This window comes from Bos grunniens, chromosome 20 (assembly GCF_055505025.1).
Source record: "Bos grunniens cultivar Pamir isolate PY7600 chromosome 20, Bosgru_T2T1.0, whole genome shotgun sequence".
NCBI lineage: Eukaryota > Metazoa > Chordata > Mammalia > Artiodactyla > Bovidae > Bos > Bos grunniens.
This window is the reverse complement of record NC_141184.1, coordinates 33,574,317-33,601,586: the sequence shown is the minus strand read 5'-3', so window position 1 is coordinate 33,601,586 and position 27,270 is coordinate 33,574,317. Positions and strand designations below refer to the sequence as shown.

At 42.7% G+C, this 27,270-nt stretch overlaps 1 protein-coding gene across 7 annotated transcripts in view; it reads left to right on the top strand.

Moving 5' to 3' along the window:
• The window catches only part of CAPSL (calcyphosine like), a 35,179-nt gene extending 15,359 nt beyond the window's left edge, over positions 1 to 19,820 (top strand). The window contains exons 2-6 of one of the 7 annotated variants that reach the window (XR_015148651.1): positions 1,548 to 1,684; positions 5,025 to 5,202; positions 5,487 to 5,696; positions 10,050 to 10,256; positions 10,348 to 10,429. Coding sequence is in view for 6 of the 7 variants with exons in the window: in XM_086361404.1 (XP_086217530.1) it covers positions 1,548 to 1,684; positions 5,025 to 5,202; positions 5,487 to 5,696; positions 19,324 to 19,425 (627 nt within the window). In the remaining variant the exon portion in view is untranslated. The other 6 variants (XM_086361410.1, XM_086361408.1, XM_086361404.1 and 3 more) reach the window with 6 other exon arrangements.
• Positions 19,821 to 27,270: the final 7,450 nt, after the last annotated feature.

Genomic DNA, 27,270 nt, shown 5'->3' with positions numbered 1-27,270 from the left:
CGGCCCCCCTCCCAGGCCTTGACAGCAACCCATCTGTGTTCTGTCCATGGATTTGCCTCTACTGGATATTTCATATACAACTCGTCCCCTACATACAAACCTTCGGGTTGAGAACTTTGTGGGGAGACCTTCTGGGTTGTATTGGAGGGAACAGCCCTTGAGGGCAAGATTGTCATCATCGCTGATGAAAGGAGGAAGTGCCAGCACCTGGGGGGGGTGGGGTCAGAGGGGAGCCTTTGAGTCAAGGGCAGTACCCTTGTTAACACCAGTATTTTCTGCACCGTGAGTATTATTTTTTTTGCATATCCATCAAGTTCTCTTGTTCCTTTTATTCACAGCTCACCCTGAAAAAGAAATTTCTAGAATCTCCCCAATTAACTGGGTCAGTGGGCTCCTAGGAAGATTAGTGTTTCTTGGAGCAGAGCTGGAATTTAAAGATCATTTAGTCTAATCTTTTCATTTAACAGAGGAGGAGGAATCGGAGGCCCTGAGATTTGCTCCGATCTCACCAGGAGTGGGTTGCAGTCAGGCTTAGAACCTGGGTCTCCAGGCTCCAGCTCCGTGGCTTTTCCACGGTTGTGAGGATTCTCAATGCCTGGCTGCAGGGTCAGTACAGTCAGTACGTTGCTCATAGACCTTGAAAAGTGGAGTGCTTCCTTACAGCCACCCTCTCTCCTGTTTCTGAATGTTTAAAACACAAAAGGCAAACTGTAGAAAAAAGATATAGCTATTCTTCAAGAGAGAGAGTCTGTTTACCTTTTTCTGTCCTGAGAACCTACTTAGGTGTTAATGGACACTAACCAGTCAATCCAGGCATTCATGTGTACTTAGTCATTCAGTCATGTCCGAATCTTTGTGACCCACAGACTGTAGCCCACCAGGCTCCTCTGTCCGTGGAATTTCCCAGGTTAAAATACTGGAGTGGGTTGTCATTCCCTTCTCCAGGGGATCTTCCTGATCCAGAGATTGATCCCACGTCTCCTGCATTGGCAGGCAGGTTCTTTACCACTGATCCACCAGGGAAGCCCAGTCAACCCAGGAAAACATACTCATTACTCGTAGGAATCATCAAAGCCCAATACTGAAAATCTCCATGAAGATAGAAGCATCAAAATTAATCTTTAGACCAAAAAGGAGAATATTAAATCTGCAGTCAAAGGGAATATGGAAAATTCTAGATAAAAGAATAAAGCAGGTAAGACTGGCTCAAAAAGTGTTTGGAGAAATGAGATTTATTTTTGTGTGATGGGAAGAGAGCTTCTGAGAGGTGAAAGTGTATCATCAACAGGGGTGGCTGTATATTTAAAACTGTTGTCCAGGCTGCAGGGATCTGATGTTCTCAGGACTAGTAAGCCAGTAATAAATGTGCCAGGACATGGTTGTTGCAGCTGAAATCTGGAAATTCTGGGATGTTTGAGATGGTTCTCAGGAAGTGGGTGGGAGAGTGTGCTGTGAATGTCCTTCTCAGTGAGGCTGTGGTCCCCCTACTGAGCCAGAGGCATGCAGGGAGGCATGAGCCCCACTGACCAGTGTGTATTCCCTCTCAGATGGCAGGGACCGCACGCCACGACCGAGAGATGGCGATCCAGGCCAAGAAGAAGCTCACCGTGGCCACTGACCCCATCGAGAGGCTTCGCCTGCAGTGCCTGGCCAGGGGCTCAGCGGGCATCAAAGGGCTTGGCAGGTAGGACCTGGGCTGTGGGCTGCAGGGAGATGAAGGAGAAAGGCAGAGTGTGGCCAAGTGAGGCTGAGACCAGCCATGGGCCCTCGGGCAAGTCACTTCCTCCTGGATCTCAGCTCCTCCTTTGTAAAATGCAGAGTTTGGAAGCATTGATCTCTGAGGTCCCTTGTGACAATATTTGGTTCTTAAATGCAGCTACTGGGACAAATCAAAGTGAAGGGAGAAGCACTCCCAGATATTAGAGACACCTAGAAGGGGGTGACAGAGGATGAAATGGTTGTATGGCATCATTGACTCAACTGACATGAGTCTGAGCAAACTCTGGGAGACAGTGAAGGACAAAGGAGCCTGGCATGCTGCAGTCCACGGGGTTGCAAAGAGTCAGACATGACTGAGCGACTGAACAGCAGCAAGTAGGGTAATGAGAGAGACAGTCCCTAAAGCGGTGACAATAAGGGCTGAATTATCCCAGGAGACTTGCATACAGTTCCCTTTGGTCTACAGTAGGACCTTGTTTATCCATGCTAAATGTAACAGTTTGCCTCTGCTGACCTCAAGCTCTCAGTAGTGTTCAGGAGAGGCTGAGAAATGACTCTGTATGTCCAGAGAAAGCAATGGATGTACTATTAAAGTATTCACTGAGCTTAGGATCAATCATTTGGCATGAGTAAAATTTGAAAGTTCCCCCAAAAGAGGGGTAGTGAATTAGAATAGGGAGGGAGCAATAGGGATTTAGAGGCAGTTGCAGATTTTGTGTCTCCATCACTTCCAGGGACACAGGAATCACCTGCCACCCAGGGATTCCCTCAGTTTCACAGGAGAACAGCTCCTGTTCCCCACCCTCTGATCCTGGGATTAGTCCTCAGGCCTGGGAAACCTGAGTCGAAAGAGATTGTAAGCCTCCTAAGGGTGAGTCCTGGGTCCTGTTACCTATTTCCAAAGACTAAACCCAGTGACTGCCATGGGTGGGGCATCGTGCTCTCTCAGGGCTTTCATGGGTGAGCAAGGCTTCTCCAGGGTTCATGGAGAATTCAGGACACCAAGAGTCACAAGGACGGGTGTCTTCCTGGTGTGAGAAGTTGTGTGTTAGAGACATACAGAATGCCATGCTGGGGATCTCCAACCTCCCACCTGGTGGCCATGAGGTTTCATTTCCAACAGGTTACTGAGCACTGGAATGTCACTTTCAACAGTCCCCCGCTCTTGGACCAAGCCCAGGTCTGTCAGAAGCTCAGGATGGGGGCAAATGGTTCCTGGTGGCCAGGCTGTCACGGTCCAATGGGAAGACCAGCCCACTTCCTTTCAACATTGTATCAATCCATCCTCCACCTTCGTGCTGGGGCCACAATCTTGTCCTTAGTGTAGACCCTTCGTGACAACCACTGTCTCGTCTACTCCCTGCCCCCCTCAGTTGCATCTCTCCTGCCATCTATGCCACCTCCACCCCACGCCCCTACCAGCCCTTCCACCGTGAACTAGTCTACTGTGAAAAGACACTGTCTCCTCCTTGGCCTTCTGCATGAATGTGCCCTCTGCCTCCTCCCCTTAACTGGTTTTGCCCTTCCCTACATTTCTCATCAAGGGTTGGCTGCCCCTTAGCCCCTTTTCTTCTTATTGTTAGAGTGGGATTATGTTTCTTTGGGGGCCACAGAAGTAAAATGAGATTCTCGTCACATCAAATCAAGGATGCATGTGTACTTTCAACATGAGGCTGATGGTGGTTTAGTCTCTCAGTTGTGTCTGACTCTTTGTGACCCCATGGACTGTAGCCCTCCAGGCTCCTCTCCATGAGATTTCCCAGGCAAGAGTACTGGAGTGGGTTGCCATTTCCTTCTCCAACTATCAGAATGGCTTATCACCATTGGCCTTGATCTTGGTCTCCTGGCTGAGACAGTGCCTGGTTTCTCCTCTGTAAACTTGCTTTCCCCTCTGCCTCTCCATATTGGACTCTTCAAAGGGAAGTTCCTATGTAGAGCCCCACTTAGGGCCTGGGGAGCATGGTTTCCTCCTTCAGGACAGAGTATGAACATAATTTATTTGAAATTCAGCAAGAGAAATTTATCTTTTCTCCCACATTTATCTACTTATTCAAGCATTTATTTAAACCATTATTAACTCATGGATATGTATTTTATACTTTGGGTTATAACCCAACACATTTTTATTGTTCAAATTGTTTCAGTTTTGGCCTTGGGAGGTCTTTTGGTTGGCTTCTGTATCCGTTTGATGTATTTCCATCAGTGCAGAGATTCTTTGAGCACTTCTTTACTTTTTGGTGTAAGATGCTCCAAGCTTATCTTGCATATTTTTTTGCCCCAGTTCTAGAATCAGACATTTCTCCAAGAAGCTCACTTCCTTTTATTGGAGAATTGTACTTTAAACCAAGATCTAGACTCTAGATGTTTTTGTTCTGACTGAGGTGTTACTTCTAGATTCTCTTAACTGACAGAACAAGAAGATACAGGTGTATAGGCTAACCCCTCTCTCTATATACATATCTGTAAATATTTTATATGTATTCATCTGTGTTTATATTAAGCTAAACGTGAGTTCCTACCGATATCTCCAACTCAATCCTTATTGATCAGATCATTCTAGCCCCCTGTCCTAGCTTATCTATAAATCCCCACTCCAACAGTGAGAAGCTTAGCTCCCATCATCCCTTTAATTGTTCGGATCCAGGGCACCCATATAGCAACATGGAAATTGTCAACTTGTATCTCCATGAGAAATATCTTTATCAACTGGAGTACAGAGGTTATGTGTAACTCATTTTGTCTTCAGTCTTAGGAACTCTACTCATTTCCAGAGTTACTTAAGTCAGCACTTTCATCTTTCCATCCCCCTTCAGTGAGATGGTCTCAAACTTTTATAAAACAGTTAAATTCTCTCAGCACAATCTGTATTCCTTCCTGGGATTCCCTGATGTGCTAAACAGTTTTTTAAAATGTATGCATTACGGCTCACTCTTAGTGCTGTGAGGTTCTATGGGCTTTAGCAAATGCATGTCATGTATCTTCCACTCTAGTGTCATACAGAGAAATATCACTGCCCAGAATCTCTGGGCTTTCCCCAATCTGTCTCCTCTTCCCTGCATTTTTTTTTTTTTACCATGTTTACAGTTCTGGCATTTTCAGAATGTCATATAATTAGAGAAGACAGTATATTTTTAAACATTTGTCTTCTTTTCTGAGGGGCTGGGAAGAAGCTCACCAGAGAAGAACCTAAGACTTTTGTCTTTACTTCAAAAAACCTTGAGAGTGGCTTTCTCCTTGAATTTTTATTCTTATATCTTGTTCTTTGTGTTTTTTTCTTCCTTTTTATATGTGTATATTATCTTCAGAGTGTTTCGAATTATGGATGACAATAACAACCGAACCCTTGATTTCAAAGAATTTGTGAAAGGGTTAAATGATTATGCTGTGGTCATGGAAAAGGAGGAGGCGGAAGAGCTTTTCCGGAGGTTCGATAAAGATGGAAATGGAACAATAGACTTCAATGAGTTTCTTCTCACATTAAGAGTAAGTGATCCCATGAATCACTGTATCCACTGGGTTTGGCTTTCACGTGGTTTGAACTGGCTATCATAAGACTTGGTGTTTGGAAGCTGATAGCACACCATGGAGGAGATGGGCAGGAGACAATACAGGCTTAGGGATTTTCTGGATCAGTCACAATGCACATCATTTAAAGGCACACAAATGATTGCAATTGCACATCATTGAGAGGAATCAAATATTTCACTGCAGATGATACAAGGAAAGCTCATCGACTTGTGTATGTGGCTTTTTCCCAATGTTTCTAGCCTCCAATGTCCAGAGCCAGAAAAGAGGTGATTATGCAAGCTTTTCGAAAGCTAGACAAGACTGGAGATGGTGTGATAACAATTGAAGACCTTCGAGAGGTGTACAATGCAAAACACCATCCAAAGTACCAGAATGGTGAATGGACGGAGGAGCAAGTGTTCCGGAAATTTCTGGATAACTTTGACTCACCCTATGACAAAGATGGAGTGGTGAGTGGAAGAGCTTAATCTAGTGAAATTTCTTTCTGTAATTATAAATGGGAAATGGGCCCCAAGCCTTAAAAAGACTTATACCATATATATATATATATACATATATATATATATATAAAATAAATCGAAGTAAAATGTTTCCTTGGTGACTATCTAGAAAGCTTAGAACAAAAGTAGTAAAAATGTGTGTGTGTGCACACATATATTTGTAGGGGAGCCACATACAGCTAAATATCCATCATCTGAAGACTGTGGCATTTTGGTTAAAGGTTCTGTTTCTTGATTGCCATATTTGCCATACACAGCTAGCCTAATTTCAACAAACTTCATGCTAATACATATCCAACTTCAAAATGAGACCATAATTCAATTTTGGGGAACATGGTTCACAGGGCATCTTGGGATGCTGCCTGCCTTTTCACACATCCCCCTGAGCATTGTTTGTCATCACACTTCGCTACATGAAAATGTCATTTCAGGGAAGCATCAATTAAGGGAAAGCCAGATAACAGAATTTACTCTGATTTAATCTTTGGTGGGCTTTGAGATGGACTTACATTTCTAAACTCCAGTGAACTTAAGGACAAAAGCAACCACCCATTTCCAAGAACTCGTGTCTTCAAGTGACAAAACATGTTGCCTGGTAGGATAAGGAATACTGTTTCCATAACTGTATTTAAACTGAGATGGAATTGTTAGGTGGCTAGAATAGGAAACAGGAGTCCAGAATGGCAGTGGGTAAAAGACAAGAAAGGGAAAAGCCCACGAAAATAGAACAAAGGAAGGTCTGAGGACCGGAGTGAGGACCTCAGGTAGAACAAACAGTGCTCCTGGCTAGCCCAATTTACATAAGGCAGGCCCAAGGGGAGGAAAAAAACATATAAAAAGAGGAGCCAAAGGGCCGAGGGTCTCTCTCTCCTGCACGCATGCATGTGTGCGTGCACTCTCTCTCTCTCTCCTCTTCGCGTCTTTTGGGTTGGCATGCTCTCACACCTTGAGGATATATTTTTCTTTATTTTCTAAATAAAACTGAGCTGTAACATGGAGCTATAACACTGTCTGGGAGCTGTGATGCACCGAAGGCTTTGACGTCTGTTGCTTCAAATTTTTGTTGTGACGAGACAGACCCGAGGAAATTACACACTCCCCTGACAGAATGAAAGAAAACTGAAGTGGTAGCCATTTGTCATGTCTGACTCTTTTCGAATCCATGGGCTGTAACCCACTAGGCTCCTTTGTCCTTGGGATTCTCCAGGCAAGAATATTAGAGTTGGTGCCATTCACTTCTCCAGGGGATCTTCCCAACCGAGGGTTGGAATCCGGATTTTCTGCATTGCAGGCATAGTCTTTGCCATCTGCTGGAGTAGGGAATGGCAATCCACTCCACTCCAGTATTCTTGCCTGAAGAATCCCATGGAAAGAGGAGCCTTGCAGGCTACAGTCCATGGGGTCACAAACAGTTGGACATGATTAAGTGACTAATCTTTCTTTCTTTCTTTACCATCTGAGCCACCAGGGAAGTCCAAGACAGAATGTTGTCTGTCTTTTATCAACATCCAGAAATGGGATTTTTGACCCAGGATCAGCTCTGCTCTGAAATGCCCTGAAGGTTTAAGGTGATGGGGAAGGGAGTTCCCTGTGTGGCTGGGGCAGCAGGACCCCGGGGACAGTGACTCCTGACCTTTTTGCCACACAGGAAGGCTTGATGTGGCAGTGGGCTGGAAGCGGAGATGCTGGAGATAGGGAGAGGAAACAAGCCTTCCTGTCCTAAAGGGAATTCCCCGCCCCTCCCTCCCCATTTTTTTTTTTTTTCTGTGAAACTTCATGGTGAGCCCTATGACCAAGGGGAGGGAGGTCTTTATGTCATTTCTGCTGACATTTTCCTGCCAGGGGCAGAGAAATATCCTCCATTTTAGCCTGAAGTGATTGCAGAAGTAGATTTTTAAAAGGAGCCTAGATTCCGTTGGGCAGTCAAATGCTTGGGGACAGAAACAGCAGAACTGTGTTTTCTTCCCGTGAGGCTGGCCTTTGATCTCTGAGATGGCAGTGGAAAAATAGTCAACTGTCATTTCCCCAAATTAGCCCATCTTGATGCAGGGTCCCAGCCTGTATCTACCCCTCTTCTGCAGGTGGTTCCTCCCCTTTGCCAGGGGAAACCTCAGCTGCCCTTTTCTCTAACCCAAGTCAGAATAGCCAGTTGTTGTGATTCAGCTGATTTCAAGTTCCCACCCCGTTTCTTCTGACATTTATCTTCACAAGCCACAGTAGGTTCTCAAATACTCAAAGTAAGGGTTATTGGGGTTTTTAGCGGTTATAGCATTTGATGTCACCTGAATTTCACAGACTCTGCATAAACCCCCAGCTCTCTGAGTGCTCATCATTCAGGGAATGAATTATTCATGCAGGTTGCTGGCAGCCCTGAAGAACTGCAGAATTTGATTGTTTTTAAGGGGGGGGGGCGGCAGGTGGAACACAAGGATTTATAGTTTTAACAAGTGTCCCAAATGACTCTTATTCACATTGGTATTCGAGATCTTTCCTCTCAAAGATTCAGAAGTGCCTGGTTTAATGACTAAATATATTATGCACACCCTGGAGGAGGAAACGGCAATCTACTCACTCCGGTATTCTTGCCTGGAGAATCCCATGGAAAGAGAAGCCTGGTGGGCTACAGTTACAGGGTCACAAAGAATTGGACATGACTGAAGTGACTTAGCATGCACACATGCACATATTATGCACAGAAACTTCACTTAGCATAATCATAAATCTAAATAGTATTTATTGAGCACTTATTATCGCCCAGATGTGCCAAGGACTTTCCAGGGATATTCCAGGGAGTAATGAAAATATTTCTTAAACCTGATGCATGATTCAGACTTTTCTAAATTGAGTCACATTTTAAATGAACAAAGAGCTGTTGCTATAAAGGAACTCCAGATGGAGCTGAAAGCTGGAGAACTGGGGAATGCAAAGCAGGCCAGAAATAAAAAAACTCAAGAAAGGAGCACATTAATGGTACTCTATAATTTTTAACAAAAGCTCTTGTACATGTATTCTTTATTTCTACTTCCAGGCATTGATAGGCACAGCTCAGTTACTAGCTCCATTCAACGTCTTTCTTCCTACTGCTTTTTACTCTTTTATGGGGTGGGGTGGGAGCAGAGAAGCAGGAGGAAGAGAGAGAAGGGAAGAAGAGAAGGAGACAAGGATGGATCCTATGACTTTTTTCTCTGTTCCCTTATAATTTCAGCACAAAATGCAAGTGGGTCAGTCAACTCATGATTCTTGTGTCGGGCAAGTGTGTATGCTCCTCGGTTCTGTCTCATCACAACAAAGATTTAGAGTGATGGACATTAAAGCCCTCGATGCGTTGCAGCTCTCAGGTCTTGGACAAACCGTGTTATAGCTCTTAGACAAATCATTGTTGCAGCTCTATTTTATTTAGAAGATAGCAGGAGAATCCATCCTCGAGGCGTGAGGGCATGCGGACCCAAAGACGCGAAGAGAAGAGAGTGGAGGAGCACGCCAGCGCGCGGGAGAAAGAGACAGCACAAGCGAGAGCGAGTCCTTTGGCTCCTTTTTTTTTGTTTTTTTTCCCTCCCCTCTGGGCCTGCCCTATGTAAATTGGGCTAGCCAGGAGTGCTGTTTGTTCTACCTGAGGTCCTCACTCAGGTCCTCGGACCTTCCTTGACCTTCCTTTGTTCTGTTTTTGCGGGCTTTTCCCTTCCTTGTCTTTTAGCCACCACCATTCTGGACTCCTGTTTCCTATTCTAACTACCTAACACTTGGAAGAGATAAGAATGTTCCCCAAGACTTGGTGATAGAAGAGTTTGCTGTTAGGGACTAGAAAGGGGTTTTGAATTATTTATGGATTTCACTTTTTGTGGTGTTTTCAATCCCTCATGACACTGAAATTTGAGGGCTAACTGGAAAAGTGATAACTTTCCCAGACAACCATCATTACTGTGTCTGTGTCCTCCCGTATAAGCTGGCCTGTACTTGGGGCTAAATTCACTGGTCATAGAGATCAAACCAAAAAACAATTATTTCCCTGAGTCAACTAATTGTGTCTGCTAATACAGTTGAATTAGAGCGCACTTGTCACATGGACCTATTTAAAAATACATTGGTAACTGCATTTCTTCTCTCTTAAAGGAAAGGAAAGTAAAATCTTAGCATAAGTAAACATATTAGTTGAAACAGGCATGGAAAGAGAGAGAACCCAAGTGGGGATGGAGTGGGGGGATCTTTTAGAACTTAACTCTGTGCCTGAAATGAATCATATGTATCTTAAAAAAGCATGAAGCCAAGGAGTATTTAACAAGAAATCTCTTTCCTTTTCTGTAGGATGGAGCTCCATTTTTAAAGGTAAAAAGCATGCCTTGTCTTGACACAAGAACATGAGGGTGGTATTTCTGACATGTCCCAGAAAGACGGTATTCACTACAGTTAAAGAACACATGTTTCTTATTCTGAGTTTCAGTCTCACTTACCTGGACAGATGGGCTTCTGCTCTTATAGGAAAACGAGACCTGCATCTCACTTTCCATTTAGGTTGGTTTGGAAATTTTCGAGACTTTCTTCCTTTATTCTTGTTGGCCACTCCCTCATGGCCATTCTCAACCTCATTTTTCTCTTTTTCTAGATCTATTCTTCAGTGGTGTCACTAAGAAGTCTACTTGACTGAAATTTCCCTCCCATTTACAGGTTCTAGAGACGTGCCTCAACTGAAATGGTGAGAAGCAAAGCTTTGTGTTATTTTTTTCCCCTGACTTTTACACTGCAGGTGACCCCTGAGGAGTTCATGAACTACTATGCTGGGGTGAGCGCGTCCATTGACACTGATGTGTATTTCATCGTCATGATGCGAACCGCCTGGAAGCTCTGAATGTATTACCTGGGAACAGGGGACTGTAACGGCTGCCATGTGGCTCCAAATGATTAAACATCAGCTCAAAACCAGGAGCAGCACTGAGTTCATATTCATTCCAGGGTTTCTTAGGTGTTTACATACACTGCATTTTCTAGGACAGAAGAAATAAAGACATTGAGTATTTAACTGTCACTTCTCTGAGGCTGTTTCCTTAGTTCTAAAATATATATCAGTTAAAATAAGGTCCATAAATCTCCTAGAGCCAGGCTAAAAAAAATTAGATTCCTTCCTTGGCTATTAATAAAATTTTGAATATTATAATCCCACCCAGGCACCCAGAGTGTTTTTCCACCTCCCATTAGATGGTCCATTTCTGGATTGAAGAATTTATCTATTTTTAAGACTGATGGTAAATCTTCATGAGTCTCAGTACCAATCTGGGGATCAGAAGAAGACTCCACGTTTGCCTCTATTTTCATAGAGTTTCAAGTTTCAAAGTTTTAAGTTTCAAAACTTGAGTTTCTCTGCTTGTGGTTTCAGTAAGCCTCAGTTTGGCCAATAGATTTAAAATGACATTTTGGGGTCATTTTAAAGGCTGATGTGAGACTAGACACCTTTTCCTTGAGCAGTAGAGTCAGGGCAGTTCCTGTGGTTAAATTCTGTGACTGGGCTGTGCTCTCAGGATTTATGTGGGACATCTCACCCCGTGAGCGGGCACATCATATCAGGGATCTGGTGGAATGTTCCTCTCTCCCCTCCCTGCTGTGGGCCCATTACGCTGAAGTTCCCACCAGCACAAAAAGACAGAGTGAGGCATAGACGAGGACCATGGGCATACCCCAAAGCAGAGTTTCCATCCTGACACTTCGTGGCTCGGAGTCTCCTGCTCTCAGGTCTAAGCTCTGGCTTCATGTTGTTGATGTGTGAGCATCTCCTCAGGAGACGCTTCTAAGCAAAGGCAGAGCCTGCTGCTGGAGAGTAGATATTGAAACTACAGCTCTCTCTGCCTGTTTTCTGTTCCTGGGCCAGAGATCAAAACACAGAGACCAGTCCTCTGGCTATGGTGCTGGAGGTGATGACCTTGTTACTCGAAGACAGTCCCAGTCCTTCTTGTCATTCTGACCCTGGCTGCACTCCTCCCCCGGTTTGGGGACATAGACTGGAGTATTGGTCCCCTTTAAGAGCTTATGTATTCAAGTGGCCCTGGATTTAGGGTCAGAACACACTTGCCATTTTTCTTATCAGTTCACTTGTTTACTTGGTGAATTTGGAATTTGAGATCAGGATATACATTGATTTAAAAATTGTGAAAACAAATGTTTCCGGGTGAGAATTATAGCAGTTGTTAAAGAGGACACGTTTCTTTGTTGTTGAGTTACCCTGATGAAAGGCTGGAAAAAGGACCTTTTTCTTGAGGGTGAGAGCAACTCTATATCATGGGAAGCTAGCTTTTTTTGCAAATTAATTGCACAAATCTGGTTTTCTATTGGACTTATTATCAATGCTTATGTAGACAGTGGTTGTCCAAAAGGCACCAAATATTATAAAGACACATGTAGTTATGATGTAGAAAACCAGAAGAAGTTATGAAGAAATGGACAGAAAAATATTCATGTTTTCTGCAGCCTGTGCCTTGCATATTGTGACTAAGGAAGGGGTCCCCGGTTACCTGGGCACACTGGTTTCAAGCCTTCTGCTCTAGATAATTTGTGTCTTTGATTCTGGGAATGACTCATGCCTCTGCTTAACTAGGGCCATAGAATAAACATGTGATTCTAGAAGGACTAGGTTGCAGCTATCAGCTTTGTCTTCCCCAGTAGTACTTTGCTTCCTGTCTAATTGGGGTGCAGGGCACTGCTATCAGATTTCTGATAATCCATGCCTCACAGTGCAGCTGGTCACATTCAGTTACCTCCCTTCTAATAGGTTCGGTTCTGGTTGACAGTGAGGATTCTATCCGCATTCCCCTCCACCCCGCCACCCTCCAGAAAACAAATCTAATAGCCTGTTGGTCAGGGTCACTCCATTCCTGCTGTCAGCCTTAACCTGTGACTAGGCCAGAAATCACTTATTATTTAAATCTATTCCTTCTGGTAGCAGTGGGAAGAACAGAGAAGAATCATTAAAAATCATTTGCTAATATTTTTCAGTATATATTTTCTTTTTAGTTAACTTATACAGTTAAAATGTTACTCCCTTTGCAATTAAAAGCAAATATAAACTCACCACTTGGGTCAGAAGATAAAAGACAAAAAGGGTCTCCAGAAGAACACTTCAGAGCACTTTACCTGGACCTGGACAGGTTGGGCCTAGACCCTAGATATGATATTAGACAAGCAAGCCTAAGAGAAGAGGGTGAAATTGGCAGCTTTTCATGAAGCAGGAACAATGTATGAAAACATTCTGAGAATCAGGATTGCTGAGAACAGGCCGCCAGTATCTGCACTGAATCTGGGCCTCTAATCCCTCCCAAGGCAAACAAACCCAGGCCAGGCCAGAAAAGCCCCTGACTCAGCCGCTGTCAAGAGCTGCAGGGCATCCTGACTGAATTCCAGTTAGAGGGCAAATGAGAAACCCATGATGCACAAGTAGAATTATGGACTGAGGCAGATCTCCTCCAGCCAGTCAATGGGGCTGATTTCCAAAGTCATGTCAACCTTGATAGGATTTCTTCCCAGGCCCAGATGGTGCTCTGGGGGACAATGTATGGTATGGTTCTTTTGTGGTTTGGTGGCCAAGTACAGAGTCACATTTCATACAGTAATCAGATCAGATCAGATCAGATCAGTCACTCAGTCGTGTCTGACTCTTTGCGACCCCATGAATTGCAGCACGCCAGGCCTCCCTGTCCATCACCAACTCCCAGAGTTCACTCAGACTCACGTCCATCGAGTCAGTGATGCCATCCAGCCATCTCATCCTCTGTCGTCCCCTTCTCCTCCTGCCCCCAATCCCTCCCAGCATCAGAGTCTTTTCCAATGAGTCAACTCTTCACATGAGGTGGCCAAAGTACTGGAGTTTCAGCTTTAGCATCATTCCTTCCAAAGAACACCCAGGGCTGATCTCCTTCAGAATGGACTGGTTGGATCTCCTTGCAGTCCAAGGGACTCTCAAGAGTCTTCTCCAACACCACAGTTCGAAAGCATCAATTCTTCGGTGTTCAGCCTTCTTCACAGTCCAACTCTCACATCCATACGTGACCACAGGAAAAACCATAGCCTTGACTAGACGAACCTTTGTTGGCAAACTAATGTCTCTGCTTGCTGGGCCCCCTCCAAGTAGGCTGCATGCATCATGGTTTTAGGGTGAAGAGATATCCCATCAAAAAATATTTTTTGAGCCACTGCCATGTACCATGTTCTTCTCTGGTTGTGGGGATAAGCAATTTTTTTGTTGTTGTTCAGTCACTAAGTCGTGTCTGACTCTTTGTGATTCTATGGACTGCAGCACGCCAGGCTTCCTTGTCCTTCACTGTCTCCCAGAGTTTGCTCAGATTCATGTCCATTGAGTCAGTGATACTATCCAACCATCTCATCCTCTGCTACCCTCTTCTTCTTTTGCTTTCAATCTTTCCCAGCATCAGGTCTTTTCCAATGACTGTGCTGTTTGCATTAGGTGGCCAAAGTATTGGAGCTTTTTAAAGGGGTGGTATAAGATCAGTCCTGGGTGTTCATTGGAAGGACTGATGTTGAAGCTGAAACTCTAATACTTTGGCCACCTGATGCAAAGAGCTAACTTATTTGAAAAGACACTGATGCTGGGAAAGATTGAGGACAGGAGGAGAAGGGGACAACAGAGGATGAGATGGTTGGATGACATCACCGACTCAATGGACACGGGTCTGGGTAGACTCTGGCAGTTGATGATGGACAGGGAGGCCTGGTGTGCTGCGGTTCATGGGGTTGCAAAGAGTCAGACACGACTGAGTGACTGAACTGGAACTGGAAGCAATGTGCTAGAATAAATGCAAATAAAACTACTGGCTCTCACACCAGTCTAACTGCACACAGTCTTTAAGAAATCAGAGAGGAAGGGAAAAGCGGGCACTGAAATTCTCCTTTCTGTCTTGTCTAGCTTCTGAAGCAGGGCAGTTGGGACCCTTCACACAGTGGTATATTGGAGATTCCATTGTAACTCTGATGGATATAGACAATCAAGGAAAATACCCCTCTATTCTTGGAGGCAGGTCACTGGGCTTTCACTTCTCTTAGCGGGTGTGGATTGCCTCATTGAACCAGGAGAGTACCGACAGGTGATGGATGCTTCCACCCACATCAGGCTTCTTACAGATGCAATTTTTTCAGCTGATGTTTAATCAAGTGGAAATTAAATTAACCAAATGTGTTCTTAGATGGTGTGTGGGTGTCTTTCTACTCTTTCTTCATGTAATTCTACTAACATGCTCTAAGGACTATCTCTTGTTGGATTTATGGGTATCTCTTTGGGGCACAGAATAAACAACTTCACAGCTTCCAGTTTTTTAGATTAGTCAGCAAACTTGCTTTCATGGAAATTATAGCCTGTTCTCTTAAATGAAGAGCTTGGTTCAAAGACATAGCCAAGTTTTAAATGTTAGAAATGCCTACAACTGAAGGGAAACAAACATGCCGAGGGTTTGATAGACTGTCGTATAATGTTATTTTCATGTAATTGATCCTTTGAAAGTTGTATTTCTAAGCATAGTCTACTTCTCCAAGTTGCTTATATGAAAATGACATAAACCTTGATAGAGATAGCTAGTTATTTGTTATAATAAAAACACAATAGATAAATCTCCTAAAATTATGTGTTCCAAAGCAGATGATGGGTGAAATCTGTTGACAGACACATAAACACATGATCGCCGGGGGTTTTGAGAACAGAGCTGTGTGAGAAGGGACCTTCTTGTTGTCTCAGTTGGTGCGGTGAGGGGTTGTGGTGAAACAGCTCTTCCTCTCTGAGAATAGCACCATCTTCTTGTTTCATTCTCACACCTGCTTCGCCAGAGCCAGTATTTTCCCTCATAAAACAGAGTGGAAGGTGCTCCTCAGGAGAGAGCCCCTCCCTGAAAAATGTGAACAATCAACCAGCAGCTGAGGTTGGACCTCGCCTCCACCAGAAAAGTATACCAAACCAGGGAGAGGACATCTCCAAACATAATGACCTGTCTTCTTTTGTTCTGAATCTTCTCCCTCTTCTTCATGAATGGAATTCATTCATTCTTGCTCTAGAGTATCATAAAGGTCCTAGCAGCCATTGAACTCTGTAGATGAATTTTCTGTTTCACCCAAGGTCCCATGAGCACCATGGGTCTCCGGCTCTGTCTTTGTTCCCGACAGTGGACTGGAGGTAAGCGGCTCAGATGCAGAAAGGATTGCACCCAGCTTTATGTTATGCTGGTGAGGCAACCGCCATTCATCTCCAATTTCACTCTGCTCATAGTAAATTTACAAGCACCGAAGAACTGATGCTTTTGAACTGTGGTATTGGGGAAGACTCTTGAGAGTCCCTTGGACTGCAGGGAGATCCAACCAGTCCATCCTAAAGGAAATCAGTCCTAAATATTCATTGGAAGGACTGATGCTAAAGCTGAAACTCCAATACTTTGGCCACCTGATGTGAAGAACTGACTCATTGGAAAAGATCCTGATGCTGGGAAAGATTGAAGGTGGGAGGAGAAGGGAACAACAGAGGATGAGATAGTTGGATGGCATCACCGACTCAATGGACATGAGTTTGAGTAAACTCCAGGAGTTGCTGATGGACAGGGAGGCCTGGCATGCTGCAGTCCATGGGTTTACAAAGAGTCAGATATGACTGAGTGACTGAACTGAATTGTGACTCAGAGCTCAAGCACCTGAAATTTGAATCAAAATCTGAGCCTGTAGTTTGTAATCCTGTTATCAAAGACTTGGGTACCTATTTCTTGATTATTATTGTTTTATTTAAAAAAATTTTCAGCTACACAGGGCGGCATGCGGGATCTTAGTTCCCTGACCAATGATGGAACCCCTGCTCCCCGCAGTGGAGTGCAGAGTCTTAACCCCTGACCACCAGGGAAGTCCCGGGTACCTATTTCTTTGCTTGTCTTAACACTTGCACTCCGGGACTGGTATTGATTCTGGGAACACCTTGATCTTAAACTTGGGAGTTCTGAGTTGCTGATGTCCTAGAAACACTCAGGCCCCATGCAGAGGTGAAGGCCATCAGTCCTCTGAGGGAGCCTTAGAGCAGGACAACGACCTGCAGTTGAGACAAAATGACAGATGCCAAGTGGCCTGTTCTGCCAGAGTGCTTCCACTTTGATGGGATAAAGTGCTGTGTGAATGCAGGGTATTATCAAATGTCAGGCATTACATCAGGTAAACCCAGATTGGTCCTTTAGTTTCCCAGAACACTGGGAAATAAAATACCATTCTACAAATTTCATACTTAGTCATGCCTAAAATCTCATTTAGCAAAATCATTCACTATCCATTTGCTTCAGGTGATCTCTGAAACTACAAAGTGAATATAGTGAATCACCGTTAATTCAGGCTGCAATAATTGAGCTCATTTAGATAGGGTTTGAGTGACAGTTTACTTTTGTTTCATCTATACTAAAACAAGTGGGACAAATCAGTAATCTGAAGAAGATGGTGAAGGCTGAGCCCACCTATATTCATATGTGCTTTGCAGGTGCTTGGTGATATCTATTAATATTTGCATGCAAATGTAATTATTTATGCCAGTCATAAACAGTTCCTGCATATAAAACAATCCCAGGTCAACAGTTAGTTGACAATGCTTTCATTGCATAACTGGAAAACAAATTATTTTGTTTTTAGATATTTAAAGATAGTGACGTGTTCCTATATGTAAATCCTCTCCAGGTAGGATTTTTAAATAGAAATTGAATAGAATTATGCTCCAAAATAATGTTTTATAAAGCAGATTTCCCAAGATACTTATGATATAAAATTTTAAGTATTCTGTTTCAAAAACTGTGCATGCTTCTAGAGGTAGGCTAGGTAGACACTGAAAGCAAGAACTTCTCTTTCATAGCAATAGTTAGGATTTCATTTCTAGGAACCAGAGATTGAGACTTTTTGAGCTGCAAAGTTAGACATGGCCTAATTTACAATACCAACCGTGTCATTTTGTTACATTATCTGACTGTGCCCTGCTGTTAACTTGATTCTGATCTAGTAGGATTTCTGCAGTTTTAAGGCTTGAAACATTAACTGTTATTGTTGTTTAGTTGCTAAGTTGTATCTGACTCTTTTGTGACCCCATGGACTGTAGCTCACCACATTCCTCTGTCCATGGGATTTCCCAGGCAAGAGTACTGGAGCAGGTTGCTGTTTCCTCCTCTAGGGCATCTTCACGACCCAGGGATGGATCCCACCTCTCCTTCACTGACAGGTGGATTCTCTACCTCTGAGCCACTAGGGGAAGTCTGAAGCATTAACTAGTCTTAAAAGAATTCATCTAGCTTTTCTAGTTCCATTTTAAAGCATTTCCAGAATATATTTCTTTTTACTAACAAACATGTTACGTATCATGCTTCTTCAGGTTTACTTCCCTGATGGTGCTTCTGAAGTATTTAAAAATTTACCTGAGTGATGTTTCAGTTACAGTGATGAAATTTCTTTGAAAATGATGAGGCCTGTTCAGGTTGTACTCTCTTGTGCTTTTAAAGGAACAAAACTCAGTTACCCATAAACACCATTTTTTTTTTTTTGACAGCCAAGAATGAGAGTTTGAAAATGTGATGTTAATATTCCATTTCCTGCAGGGTTGGATTACTGCCACCTAATGGGCCAAGCAAGTTCCCAGAATGCCCATCCTCTGAGCGATGCTTCTAAGACTATGGGGAATATTATTACTCTCTGGGCTGGTATTAAGGAACAGGGGAGGTTAAGGGTGGGGGAGAGAGACAGAACCTAGAGGTTGGTTACTACTCTGTGTTTCTTTGCTCTTAACTCTATTGCCTGTTATAGGAAGCTCAGGGCCAAGCATGAAACACTAACACATATCCTCGCCAAATTGAGAGGCTGGACAAGTTTGCCTTTAGCAGCTCCCCTGTGGCTAGTCCCCTGCACCTGTTACTGAGCCCTAGGCATCATATACTCCTGGGTACTCAAAGATCCTGGGAAGTACTCCACTCTCTAGTTTTATCCCTATCTAAGTGTTTGGTCTAGCCTCCCCCTCACTAAAAAGTTTTTCACCTGTTCTTTTATGCTATAAATTTCTCTACCTTAAAGTATTAATAACAACCACCAGTAAGAGCATACAAAGTAAATTCTGGAGGAGCACTGTCCCATAGAACTTTCTGTGATGATGGCAGTGTCCTGTATTGTATTCTCTGAGATGTCAGCCACTAGTCACAGATGACTAGTGTGACTGAGAAACTGAATTTTTCATTATGTTTAATTTCAATTGATTTAAAACACTGTATTTGGCTACTGAATTGGATAGCACTGCTCTAGAGATATTTATCTTATTGCAAGAAATGATGGTTGTGATTTCTATCTTAATGCAAGAAATGATGGTCATGGGGGAACTATAGCTGGCCAGTGGGCAGGCAGGCCCTTGCAGACGCCCCATTTCAGGGTCAGAGGGGAAAGGCAAGCCAGGCTCCCCTGCCTGATTTGCCTGTTCTTGACTGATGGCCAGTTGCAAAGCAAACTCAATAGAAAAGATTTCAGGGAGATGTAAACTGCTCTACAATGACCCACATGTTTTGACACCATTTCCTTCTTTCCCCTTGCCCTTTATCCCTCTCAGGTTTCAAAAGAAGACTTTTTGAACTATTATGCTGGTGTTAGTGCTTCTATTGACACCGATGCCTATTTCATTTTAATGATGAGAGAATCCTGGAGATTATGACTTTTGTCTATTAATTCTTTAGCAAATCAGGGACTTTCAGAGAATGGAATGAGTTTGAAAGAAGTCCAATGCTGTAGATTTTGATAAACTGAAGTTTCTGGGAGATCTGGAAGTTTAAAAGCAATAGATCTTCAGTCATCTTATTTCTTTACCTGGAACATGTTCATTTCCTTAAATGCCTGAGGATATACTTTCAAATCAGAAATAAAGGAAAGAAAGAAGGAAGAAAGAAAACTGCGAAGTGAGACCGAGAGGAGTTTCGTAGTGAAATAATGCCCTTGTTATAGTTGTGCCTCTTCTAGATGTAAATGTAGTTGCTTGTCTACACCTTCACTTTATCTGCCGTCTTTGGAGTCTGTAGTAGGAGGTGATAATAAAAGAATTGGAGGAATATCCATCTGTGTAAAATTTCCTGAGCTTACTCATCTTAATATTTCTCTTGGTGACTACTTTACAAATAAAATTTATTTTATTCTGAAATTCAAGGGCTTTTGGGGGGGCTATTTTAATACTTTAATTGGGGATTTAAATTCAGCAAATTGCCACACTTGCATGAACAGAGGACCTAAACACCTCTTGTGACCAAAGGAAGGTAAGTTGAACTGGCTCACCTGACTGAAGGTGGAGCTTCCTGGAGTGACTCACTTCCTGGATCAGCCTGTTAGGTTGAGAGAGATGAAAAGGGAAAGAGAAGTGCCTTTTAGAAGCCAGGCAGGCTTTCTGGGACTTTGGGGCAAACTGGGGAGGGAGGACTTTGAAACTGTTTTGGGAATTCATCTTTTTTGGTTGTTATTGTTAAATATTTATTTATTTATTTGGCTGTGGTGGGTTTTAGTTGCTGCATGTGGGATCATCAACATTTGTTGCAGCATGCAAACTCTGTTATGGCATGTGGGATCTAGTTCCGTGACCAAGGATTGAACCCAGGCCTCCTGCATTGGGAGTATGGAATCTTAGCCACTGGACCACCAAGGAAGTCCCTGGAATTCATCTTTCGAACTCATGCTTCTAGGCTACTCCCCAAGGCACGTGATGTCAGATTTTCTGACTCATTTTTCTGCCTCTAATGACTGCTTCTCAGGGAACAAAAACAGCTGGGCATACCCATAGGTCCTTCATCTTGGAAAAGAAGTGCAGGTGGAAAAAGAGACAGAAGGCTAAAGCTGGGCTTCTCAAGCCTTAATGAACCTACACATCACCTGGATCTTGTTAATACACTAGTTCAGATTCAGAAGTCTGAGGTGAGGACTGAAATTCAGGTTTTCTAACAAGCTTCCCTGTGATGTTGATGCCTCTGGTCTCTGGGTAAAACTTTCAGCAGTGAGGGTAAAGAGATAGCAGCTTGGTTACTTCCAGCGCATTTGGCTTATTATTTTCCCACTTTGTTGGCCAAGCTAATTTATGGTTTTTGACTGCTGGGCCATCCTCTTTCACGACTTTAAAGGTGTGAAAATCTGAAGAAAGTGCCAAAGAAAGCAAGTGCTTCCCGGTTATGTGTAGGAGAGAAGTAGCACTTGTGGGGTGGCATTTCAATTGGATAATTTCTCATAGTCCAAGACCTAGTCCTGCAGCCTTCCAGCCTCAAAGATTGGAGGGTGCCAGGCCACCAAGGTTTACCTCTTAAGAGAGACCTCCACTGAACAAGCTCATAGCAACTGATGCTAAAACTGGAATCCAAATCCTTCATCGACTATGGAGAATGCAATTCTCATGTTTGCTTAGACCAGATCAGAAGACCTCATCTGGGTTTGAGGATTAGAGAATGATAGCTTTGCTCTCAGTTCAAGGTTGCCTTTAGCAGTTTATTCTCGATATGACAAAGAAGTGCAAGAGGATATTTATGTGGTATGTTAGCTTACCACATAAACAAATAAATAGTTATTTGCTACAATAAATATTTAGCTGCTACAACAAATAAACCTACACATTTTCAAAAGCTCAGATGAACTTATTTATAAGAAGTAAATACAGTCACAGATATAGGGGAAAAAAAAAAAAACCTTATGGTTACCAAGGGGGAAGTGAGGAGGGATAAAATATGAGATTGGGTTTGATATACACACACTACTATATTTAAAACAGACAGCTAATAAGGACCTACTCTATTGCTGTAGGGAACTCTACTCAATATTCTGTAATGACATATATGGGAAAAAATCTAAAAAGGAGAGGATGTATGTCTATGTATACCAGATTCACTTTTTTGTACAGCAGAAACTAATACAACTTTGCAAAGCAACTATACTCCAATAAGAATTAACTAAAAATATAACAAAACAAAATACAAAAGCTCAAATATAAAATATATAATTATTTTTCATTCCTGAAGTAGTATGTATCTGCTGTTCACAGTCGGTGATCAGCTCTCCTCCATGCAGGGATTTTGGGTTGCAGGAGTCCTCCGTGTTGTGGTTTTCTTGCTCTCTAGAGTTTCATCATCAATGATACCCATGCTGCTAAAGGGAAAGAGGTATGGAGGAGGCTGAAGAGCTTTCTGAAAAGCTTTGGTCTGGAAGTGACACATGTCACTTCTGCTTGCACTCCATTTGATGGCAAAGAGTCACGCAATTACATCTAAATGCGAAGGAGGCTGGGAAGTGTAGTCCCAGGCAGTCCCACCAGTGAAAATTTATCTAAGGAAGTGTAGTCCCAGGCAGTCCCACCAGTGAAAATTTATCTAATTTCAGAAAAGTACAAATTCTGGTGGACAACTAGATTTTTGAGTGACTTTTGAAATAGCACCCTCATTGCCTTCCATTTCCTTAAGGAGGCATGCTTCATGGTCTGGGAACCAACATGGAGTAAGATATCTCCCAGGGTGGAGGTAGAATGGAGGTCTCTCTATCCTTAGGCATAATGGCAATGAAGAAAACAACCTCTATAACCATATAAGGTTCAGTTCAGTTGCTCAGTCATGTCTGATTCTTTGCGAACCCATGGACTGCAGTACTGCAGGCTTCCCTGTCCATCAACAACTCCCAGAGCTTACTCAAACTCATATCCATTGAGTTGATGATGCCAGCCAACCATCTCAGCCTCTGTCATCCTCTTCTCCTCCTGCCTTCAATCTTTCCCAGTATCAGGGTCTTTTCAAATGAGTCAGCTCTTCGCATCAGGTGGCCAAAGTTTTGGAGTTTCAGCTTTAGCATCAGTCCTTCCAATGAATATTCAGAACTGATTTCCTTTAGGATTGACTGGTTTAATATCCTTGCAGTCCAAGGGACTCTCAAGAGTCTTCTCCAATACCACAGTTCAAAAGCATCAGTTCTTCAGCACTCAGTTTTCTTTATAGTCCAACTCTCACATCCATACATGACCACTGGAAAAACCATAGTTTTGACTAGACAAACCTTTGTTGGCAAAGTAATGTCTCTGCTCTTTAATAGGCTGTCTAGGTTGGTCATAGCTTTTCTTCCAAGGAGCAAGTGTCTTTTAATTTCATGGCTATAGTTACCATCTGCAGTGATTTTGGAACCCAAGAAAATGAAGTCTGTTTTTGTTTCAATTGTTTGCTCATCTATTTTCCATGAAGTGATGCAACTGGATGCCATGATCTTAGGTTTTTGAAGGTTGAGTTTTAAGCTAGCTTTTTCACTCTCCTTTTTCACTTTCATCAAGAGGCTCTTTAGTTCCTCTTCACTTTCTGCCATAAGGATGGTGCCCCCATATAAAGTAATCGTTTTCTAATCAGCAAGTCCTGTCATTTGTACCTCATGGCCCCATTCCAGGTTTTGATAGTCATGGCCTAACAACATCGAGGTGACTCATCCTTTATTTGCCCCTGTGATACAAGACCTAGGAATTTTCCATCTCATTTTCCCCTACATTATCTATGTAAGGGATTTTTGTGGGTAGGTGCAGCTATGTCCCATCACACATACTGGAACCAAGTTATTCATGTTGGAAAATGAGAAAAATTTTGCCCTAGAGACAGACTTCTAATTGGAAACCTAATCATGAAGTTATTTAGTCACTGGAATCAGAACATAGGACATGAAGATTAAAATATTTAATGAAGTTAGATCGACAGTTTATTGCATTTATTTTCTAGTGAGACCCTCCAGAGACCAGTCTATGGAGGGGCTAACAAAGATGCCCTCTCTGACTTGCCTTTTTTCTGACTTGTCATAGCTGACTAACAGCCCATAGGAAAGACATACACTTCACTTTGGATGTGTTAATGAAGCATGTCAATGCAATAACTCAGGATCCGGCCTGCCTTGCCTGCTTGCGGGTGATTTTTTCTCTTTAGGCTGCTTTTATATACTTCTGTTCTAATTCATTGTGTATAAAATACCACAGCCATTTTATGTTGCTCTCAGGGCTATTCTATTTCTATTATTTGGAGTGTAACTTACTGTAGCCCCAGTGAACTGACAATAGAAATAAGATACTTTATTGTTTCACCCTAGAGGGAAAAATTAAATCAGAAGATAATGATTTTATCTGGAGATATTTCATCAGAATAACCAAATGACATGATTTGATACTTCAAGGGGAGGAGGTGACAAAGGGTGAGCACCTAGATAGTTTCAGGAGAGGGGCTGGTCACCAGAAAGACTTAACATATAATTAGAGAGTGGAAACTTTGGGGCATCCCAATCTCTGAGGAGAGGAAGTGTTCTGGAGATTGAATTTAGTTCCGTGGACAGTGATTTGATCAAGCAGGCCCACCCAAAGAGTCCCAGTATAAACCTTTGAACACTGAGGTTCGGTAGCAGTTCCTGGTTGGTGAAAAAATGGATGCGCTGGGGGATGATAAACTTTGATTCCAGGAGAAGAGCAAAGAGTCCCTCCCTGAACTTCCCCTCAGACCTCACCCAGTGCATCTTCATCTGACTGGTTCTCCTGATTTGTATCTTTAATAATAAAACTAATTGTAAGCAAAGTGCTTTCCTGAGTTCTGTGAGTCATTCTAGGGAATTGGTGAATCTGAGGGTGCTGTGGGAACCTTCATTTCTAACTGAATGGTTATAAATTCAAGACTGTAATATAGAAACCCTGCCTGAGTTTCCAGGTGACCTGGCCTGCCCTTCAGAATTCAGACTCAAGATGCAATATCAACTCCCATCTGCTGGCAGCCTGCCAGCTTACCCTACAGGTTTCAGAAGTGCTGGTCCTCACAATCATGCAAACCAATTTTTCAAAAGAAATCCTCTCTCTCTCTTTATCTGTATATCTCTCTCTCCACACACACACACACACACACACACACACACACACACACACACACAATTAGTTCTGTTTCTCTGGAGAATCTTGACTAATACAGAAGTAGAAGTAGCCTGGGGATCCCTGAAATGAGAAAATATCTGAAAGAAGAACATTCTTTTTGGAGATTGTGCCCTTTAATTTCTGGGACCTGCTTTAACTTCCTGGTGGCCCAGATGGTAAAGAATCCTCTTGCAATGAGGGAGACCTAGGTTCAATCCCTGGGTCGAGAAGATCCCCTAGAGAAGGGCATGACAACCCACTCCAGTGTTCTTGCCTGGAGAATCCCCATGGACAGAGGAGCCTGGTGGGCTACAGTCCATGGTGTCACAAACAGTTGGATATGACTGAGTGACTAAGCACAGTATAGCTTTAACTCTGGGTAGTAAGTGCCAGAAGTGGATTATACTATATCCTGTGGGGTTGCAATCTAAGTGACAAGCTAAGTCATTATTTGCTAAACTGTCTCATATTTAAAGGTTCAATTCAAAAGTTTAAAATTTTGCAAAGCTTTCCTCAATCTTCTAGCAAGATTGACTTGCTATTTCCTTTTCTATTCCTCTTTTGTAAAGGATATATGTATCTTTATATCATAGTCTACTAGTCGGATGTATAAGAAATGTAATTTTCTCTAGTAGAGATTCATTCAGACTTGGTTCACTGCCCCATTCAAGCTAGCTGGAGTTCAGTTCAGTCACTCAGTCTTGTCCGACTCTTTTCAAACCCATGGACTGCAGCATGCCAGGCCTCCCTGTCCATCAACTCCCAGAGTTTACCCAAACTCATGTCCATTCAGTTGTTGATGCCATCCAACCATCTCATCCTCTGTCATCCCTTTCTCTTCCCACCTTCAATCTTTCCCAGCATCAGGGTCTTTTCAAATGAGTCAGTTCTACCCATCAGGTGGCCAAAGGATTGCAGTTTCAGTTTCAGCATCTGTCCTTCCAATGAATATTGAGGACTGATTTCCTTTAGGATGGACTGGTTGGATCTCTTTGCTGTCCACGGGACTCTCAAGAATCTTCTCCAATGCCACAATTCAAAGGCATCAGTTCTTCAGTGCTCAGCTTTCTTTATGTCCAGCTCTCACATCCATACATGACTACTGAAAAAACCATAGTTTTGACTAGATTGCACTTTGTTGGCAAAGTAATGTCTCTGTTTTTTAATATGCTGTCTAGGTTAGTCATAACTTTTCTTCCAAGGAGGAAGCATCTTTTAATTTATTGGTTGCAGTCACCATCTGCAGTGATTTTGGAGTCCAAAAAAATAAAGTCTGACACTGTTTCCCCATCTATTTCCCATGATGTGATGGGACCAGATGCCATGATCTTAGTTTTCTGAATGTTGAGTTTTAAGGCAACTTTTTCACTCTCCTCTTTCACTTTCATCAAAAGATTCTTTAGTTCTTATTCACTTTCTGCCATAAGGGTGGTGTCATCTGTGTATCTGAGGTTATTGATATTTCTCCCATCAATCTTGATTTCAGCTTGTGCTTCATCCAGCCCAGCATTTCTCATGATGTACTCTGCATATAAGTTAAATAAGCAGGGTGACAATATACAGCCTTGACGTACACCTTCTCCTATTTGGAACCAGTCTGTTGTTCCATGTCCAGTTCTAATTGTTGCTTCCTGACCTGCATACAGATTTCTCAAGAGGCAGGTCAGGCAGTCTGGTATTCCCATCTCTTTAAGAATTTTCCACAGTTTGCTGTGATACACACGGTCAAAGGTTTTGGCATAGTCAATAAAGCAGAAGTAGATGTTTTTCTGGAACTCTCTTGCTTTTTTTTTGATAATCCAATGGATGTTGGCAATTTGATCTCTGGTTCCTCTGCCTTTTCTAAAACCAGCTTGAACATCTGGAATTTCATGGCTACATACTGTTGAAACCTGGCTTGGAGAATTTTCACCATTACTTTGCTAGCATGTGATATGAGTGCAGTTGTGTGGTAGTTTGACCACTCTTGGGCATTGCCCTTCTTTGGGATTGGAATGAAACTGACCTTTTCCGGTCCTGTGGCCAGTGCTGAGTTTTCCAAATTTGCTGGCATATTGAGTGCAGCACTTTTGCAGCATCATCTTTTAGAATTTGAAATAGCTCAACTGGAATTGCATCACCTCCACCAGCTTTGTTTGTAGCGATGGTTCCTAAGGCCCACTTGACTTCATATTCCAGGATGTCTGGCTCTAGGTGAGTGATCACACCATCGTGATTATCTGGGTCATGATGATCTTTTTTGTAAAGTTCTCTGTGTTCTTGCCACCTCTTTTTAATATCTTCTGCTTCTGTTAGGTCCATACCATTTCTGTCCTTTATTTTGCCCATCTTTGCATGAAATGTTCCCTTGGTATCTCTAATTTTTTTGAAGAGATATCTAGTCTTTCCTGTTCTATTATTTTCCTCTATTTCTTTGCATTGATCACTTAGGAAGACTTTCGTATCTCTTCTTGTTATACTTTGGAACTCTGTATTCAAATGGATATATCTTTCCTTTTCTTCTTTGTTTTTCGCTTCTCTTCTTTTCACAGCTATTTGTAAGGCCTCCTCAGACAACCATATTGCTTTTTTGCATTTTTTTTTTTCTTGGGGATGGTCTTGATCCCTGCCTCCTGTACAATGTCAGGAACC